Source organism: Drosophila teissieri, chromosome 3R (assembly GCF_016746235.2).
Source record: "Drosophila teissieri strain GT53w chromosome 3R, Prin_Dtei_1.1, whole genome shotgun sequence".
NCBI classification, from domain to species: Eukaryota; Metazoa; Arthropoda; class Insecta; order Diptera; family Drosophilidae; genus Drosophila; species Drosophila teissieri.
In genome coordinates, this window is record NC_053032.1 from 8,938,967 (window position 1) to 8,945,346 (window position 6,380).

Below are 6,380 nucleotides of genomic sequence, written 5' to 3' on the forward strand. Positions count from 1 at the left end.
GAATGCCAAACGCACACATATCACTCGACTGCACTGTGATAATACTTCCGTTATTTAAAACCTCCTGCCGAGGACATCGTTTATTGTCCATTCATTTATCACAGGGACTCCGGGGTCGCAACGTGTTTACAAACATCATTAAAAATGTAAATGAGTTTGTTTGTTTGCCCGCCGTCCATCAGTCCATCCGTTTGTCAGTCATTCGGTCAGTTATTCAGTCGGTCCGTCCGTCATCCGTGTGGTCAGCTCGTCCGCTGGAATTATTTAGACACTTGGGACATTCGGCTTTGAATTTTGCATGAAATGTTTCTGCCCGCAGCTGAACCCCTTTGTGTCTCATCTAAAATTGATTTCGCTCGGGTGAGTGAGGCGGAGATTTTAAAACTATATTTAACCATTGTAGCCCACCGACCCCGTTCAATTATTTATGTGCATGTTATGGCGACTTTATTGGCAAAGTTGGGCCTAATAGGGATTTTGATTAGATGGCAAAGCCCCAGGTGCCAGTTAAGTTGCATCTTGGCAGTCTAAAGTGCCCGTTGGTAGTAATTAAGTGGCAAAGTCTTCCACTCCGACTCCCAAGTGTGTGTGCAAGTGCAAATTTGTGCTATATAAACACGAATCCCCTTCACCAGTCACCCGGCAAAAGTTTTTGGCCAGGAAAAACTCGTAATGGCGTTGATGACATGATGAATGCTCCACATGAGTGGCGGACATCCGTTATTTGGGCATGAGTGGCAGGGTCGCATTGTGCACGTTGGCTGCCACCAAAAAAAGCTGAAAGGATGTGTGTCCTCTTGGGGTGGGGTGTCCTCTTGGTTGTGCAAAGTCAAGACCAAACGTACACACTTAAATCCCAAAAATGTGGCGCAAATAGAGTGAGAATTAAGTTAAAGGCGTTAAACTAATTTATAAGCGAAACTCCAGTTTCTTCAAATTAATTGAATCAAATATTGCATTTAATAATTTATTCATACGATTCTATTTGCAGGAAACTGCGTTGTCCAGCGACCCCGTCAGTCGGATCAACTTATTCGGGAAGGCAGCAGCAAGCGAGTGAGTAAATTATTGCGGAATCAAAAACAATTACAATTAAATGCCAAATATATTCCAACCATTTAAGTGTTTTATTTATTAACGCACTTAAGTGAAAACGACAAGTCTGAAGCTACATACATAAGTGTCAAATAATATTTCATTTATTTTTGTGCCCGGCCTTGTTGGTCGGAGAGTGCTTTTTGGTGCATTTACATATCTAAAAGTTAAAATGGTCAGTCTGCTGAAAGTTGCAATTTTCCCACGAAAAGTTGGATTTAAATCTAGCACGTGGCGGCAAGTGCTAGGTATAATTGGAAAATCGTAATATATATAGAGGAATTCAGCAGGCAAAGTAGAGGGGGAAAAAAATTTCGCTTTGTTTGCGCACTCATTTAATTATTACACCGGTCGTATACGTAATGCACCCGCACAATGCCACTTTATTCCTTCACTCATCGCGGGGAATTCCTTCGTTTCAGATCTACTCCTTGGACGACGTCGAGTGCAGTGAGCTGTGCAGCTGCGGCGAGTCGCTCATCCTCACCTGCCACGCCCTCTGCGTGCCTTTCGCCCCGTGCCGCACCGCCCTCGCCTTCTACAGCCACGCCTCCCCCGCCTACCAGGCGTTCCGCGGACGCTGTTTGTGCTACTCGGGCCGCTTCATCTGCATGAAGCCGCCGCTCGGGGAGTACATTCTGCCAGGTGAGTTGAGTTGCCAGTTCCTCCTCCCTCACTTCTCCCCTCGAAAGGATATCAGAGTGTGCCTGGCTGCCTGGCTGCCCGTCTGCCCGTCTGCCTGGTTGCGGAGGTCCTGCGGTGGCGTGTCGGGTTCGCTGTGCGTTAAGCACTTAGCGATTATCGCCAGCGACAGGCGATGACGAGGCACGGCTGTCAGGAGGAATGCAGCAGCATTTTTGCGTGTGGCTGCCCGAGAGCTTTTCTAGAGTCCTACACTAAGCAAGCTTAAATTTTTGAAACACAAATGACCTACTATTTATACTAATCTTTTAAACTTTAAGCATCTAAAATCTGAATACCAAGCGGAAAATTAAAAGACACCAAATCTCGTTTATTTATAAAGCTTCTTATTTAGCTTTAGCAAATATTTTGATATTTTTTTCAAGGTCCGCAATATTTTTCCCGAACATAAATCAGATTTTGCCAGCACCCTGAAAAACTTAAAGCCGGTTTCTTGCACACATTTCTTTAAAGCCTTTGTCAGAGGGCCTCTCCTTTGGCGAGTAGCCACTAGCCACTTTAGAGCGTATTTGGCACAAAAAGGGAAAGAAGAGCCACCCATTGTGGCAGCAAGGTTGCGTGGTCCTTGTCCACTTGCCACACGCCACTTGCGTGCGTTTTCGTGCGCGGACTCCGGCAGTAAATTACATTTGCTGCAATTGATGCGGCACTCGCTACATATTTCGTCCCTCTGTTCTCGCTTTCAGGTGGCATTTTCCTGCTGCTCGGATACAGTGCCGCGGATGAGGCGCTGCTGAGGCCCCACACCAACCTGGGGGTGCAGGATGCCGTGCGGGCCCTGCAGCAGTACGTAACCACATACATCGATAATCAGGTAAGCCACCGGTCCGCCGATCGCATAATAAAGTATGGCCAGGAATATATTAATTGCATTCCGACGTTGGTTTACTCATCCCTCTCTCGCCTCAGACGCAGTGCACCCTCACGCTGTTCAATATGACCGAGGAGAACATCATCATTGCTGCGAGGCTGCCGCACGACGGCAAACTGAAGGATATTGAGTTGCTGCGTAAGGAGAAGGTACGTTGAGATGCCGCGGGCCAAACTCAGATGCACAGAGAAAAATATTAATGGGTTTGAAGGGCCACTGGCATTGTGTTTCAAATTATGGGCTCAAATTTGCTTCTACTATTTTTATAATGCATTAGAAAATAGTATCTTCATTTAAATGAATACAGTCAATTTCCGAGCTCCGATAACTCGAATATTAGTAACCGCCAATACAGAAAAGAATTACGTGTAATACTTTATTCTAACCACATTCTGTAGCCACTAGTTCAAATAATTGAATGTCAACTGTATCCACCTTTTGGCTTATGAGTGGAGTTGTACAAGCCCATAATATTTATCCGTGTGCCCAGCGTCAGCAAATCCATTTCCCGAACTAATTCAATCGACTTAACCTTAACTGCTTATCTGGCTGTTTGCAGGACGAGTGCACCGCGATACTGAAGACCATCAGTCATCAAATCAATAGCGAGCACAGCGAGCTCCAATCCCACCGACTGCTGAGCATTTTCAAAATGTCCGAAGTCGAGGTCGTTTGGCCCGAGAGCACAAGTGCGGCGGCCAGAAGTGGACATGGTCCTGGCCAGTTTGCCGGATGCCACCGGCTGCTCTACGCGGCCATGCTCGCGCTGGCGTATCTCTCCAGGTGGACAACGCTGCGTATGAGCGATGTGGCTACATGACAACCACATAGCTGAAGGTCTAGGGCCAGGACAATTGCATAACTGTACGTAGTAGAAATTTGTAGGGTGGGATAAACGGTGGGAAATGCGCGAGGCAAAATGCGATACGTGGAACGATAGCGATTACTACAAACTATGAAGATGTGGTGCATACTCTTGGGCGGCGCACATGGCATAGCGTATTCATAATGTGTTGTATACATCTAGTGGCTAGTTCTTTGTTTAGCTGCGATTTTCGTGAAGCTTTGTTGTTGACCTTTGACGATGTTGCTGTCTCTTTTGATACGTACATACATATGTGAAGCATTACGGGATATACATGCAAAGAAAACTTGTAGGACATATGCCTAGAACTCATCTAGTTTAATATATAATTTAATGTGAAAGGAAACTGCTGTCTACATAATAATATTGTTAGCCGATAACAGAGGCACACTCGATAGTTGGATTTGATGTGGCGTGTACATAGAAGGCATATGCATTAAGTACTATCCGTAGCTAGAGTTTTATACGGTAAACAATAATATGAACTCCTGTCTGTCTGTCTGTCTGTCTGTCTGTCTGTCCATTCGTCATTATCGCACCCAAACACACACCTTGCATCGCTCTTATTGTTTGCTCTTTGAGCTCTATAAAGTTCTCAGTCGCGTCAATTAAAAAGAATTACCGGCCTTAACAGTGCTTACCTTGTTAAAGGATGTGAGTGCCTCTCCTGGATATGCCAGTTCTCTTTTGATTTTTAATTACTATTTAATGTGGCATGGCCCTCGCCTTTGCGCCTTTCCAACTTCCTTCTGCCGGGCAAACAAATAATAGTCAGGCGTGCGAATGAACTCATTTAACGTATTCACACTCGCATTCGCGGCTGAGCGTGCAAAACGTTATTGTTAATTTATTTCATAGTTTTCCGTTTCGTTTGGAGGTGCGAAAGCAATTACGGTTTCATTATCAATTATGCGTTATGCATTTCGATTGTTGCCACAATTTCGCCGGGGCAGCTTTTACCGCGACCTCGCCTCGTTTCAACAGGTTTCATTGCTTACCCCGGAATCCAGAATCCAGAATCCAGAATCCTGTATCCTGAATCCTGAATCCTGATTACCGTTTCAGTTCGCTGTACATACTCTTAACACTTTGAACTCAATTTACGTAATGAAATACTAACAGTACATATCAATATGAACACCTAACGAGTTTTACACGGAAGCGAAATTCTTACAATGTCCCTCGATTGCTCGAATCTTTTGTACATAGTTCTTTATACCACTATACCACTATACTATGCATAATATTTACAACGATATACAAGAAACAAAAGCACTTGGCTAAATCAACCCTATGAAATATGGTATAAATACTTGATTCACGTTAAAGCAGCAAAGATGAACTGTATATTAAACGAAACTTCAGTTGAGCCTTAAACAAAGTATGCAAGAGCGAGGAAATAGCTATTGTAAATAGGGATAGGAATATTATGAACACTTGAGTGAATGGAATATCTTTGAATAATAGTCGAGTGTTGGAGTGTTAAAGACTCACGCTATTCACGCACTACTCACTTTATGTCTAAGCTTGACCATTTGAAGGAAAACTTGTAGCAGTGTGAGATGTGCGCATATTGAAAATGGTCACAATCATGAAAAAATGTCTTCCTTAATGCATATACACGGCGATATGTATTATGTTTATACACATTAATATATATACACATTCGAACTAATACCTATACGATATCTGGCAAAACCCTAGCCTAGCCTGCGCTTCAGTTAGACAAATGATAATGTAATATAGACACCAAGGGCTAAAACGTATCTCTATCGAATATCCTGCAATTATAACACTGTTAACACAAATTAAATCTAACCGCAACATATCTAAGTCAAATATACCCCTAAATAAATATATAAATATATAACTATATATATATATACATATATATATATATAAATAAATATACATATGCGTAAAGTTATAAACGTTAGAGAGCATTGAAAACTACTTTAATAGTCTCTAGAGAAAGCATCGCTTTATCCTAAAAGAATATACGCAGCACGGCAGAAAAGTGTAAAGTTTATTGGAAACCTGCTTCTAGCTAAATATAATATTAGACGAATTTAAGGCTACCCAACCCAAACACTAGCTTATCGGAGCGGAGCAGCTCGTAGGTCGCTAGGAATAGGGAAAATTAGTAGAATTGTTGGGGCATTGGATTTCAGTTCATTTGCTATCCTATCCGTATCGTTTGATGGCCCGCCCACAAGTGCAGCAACTAAGTCGTTATAGTTTCGTATCAAATCGGTGGCAGGTCGACAGTTTTGTTTCATCTCATCACCTCACTTTTAGGGTGCGGACAAAGCGTAGCTACAATGTAAAGTACCGTTAAAGTAAACTGATAAATGAAAAGTGAAAAACTGGAAGTGAAAATGAAAAAATGAAAAAATGAAAAACAAGAAAAGAAACAATGATGAAAATTACAAAATAGTCGCATTAATGTAAAAAGCAAGCAAAATGCAAAGGGAAAACTAGCACTCAAATAGCAATCTGTAGCATGGATACGTGAATCTGAATGGCATCGTAATGAAAAGCAAAACAGAGCGAATACTTTGAAAATTATGCATGAGGAGTCGAGAGCCACACTCCAAGTTTAAAGCTGCAAGTTGAAACCTACATAGTAATAATATATCAATAAATATACGATATGTTAGGAATGCACACGAGTGCGTGAGTTGTAAGTAAGCGGGCTTTATGTTAGCGTATACAACCGAATTGAGGTATAAAGTATAAAGATAATTTATATATAAATTATGAAACAATGCAAAGCGAATAGAAACCAAGCGATACGTCGTAGCATATTTGTAATAAAAACAATGTAAGTGAAAAACAAGAAGAACA

General features: G+C 42.1%; 1 protein-coding gene across 1 annotated transcript in view; it reads left to right on the forward strand.

Moving 5' to 3' along the window:
- LOC122620617 overlaps nt 1–6,380 on the forward strand; it is a 74,635-nt gene extending 68,255 nt beyond the window's left edge. Inside the window, exons 16-20 of the mRNA XM_043798177.1 lie at nt 992–1,056; nt 1,518–1,740; nt 2,484–2,611; nt 2,707–2,817; nt 3,228–6,380. Of these exons, the coding sequence (XP_043654112.1) occupies nt 992–1,056; nt 1,518–1,740; nt 2,484–2,611; nt 2,707–2,817; nt 3,228–3,488 (788 nt within the window). The 3' untranslated portion in view covers nt 3,489–6,380. The remainder of the gene's footprint in view (nt 1–991; nt 1,057–1,517; nt 1,741–2,483; nt 2,612–2,706; nt 2,818–3,227) is intronic.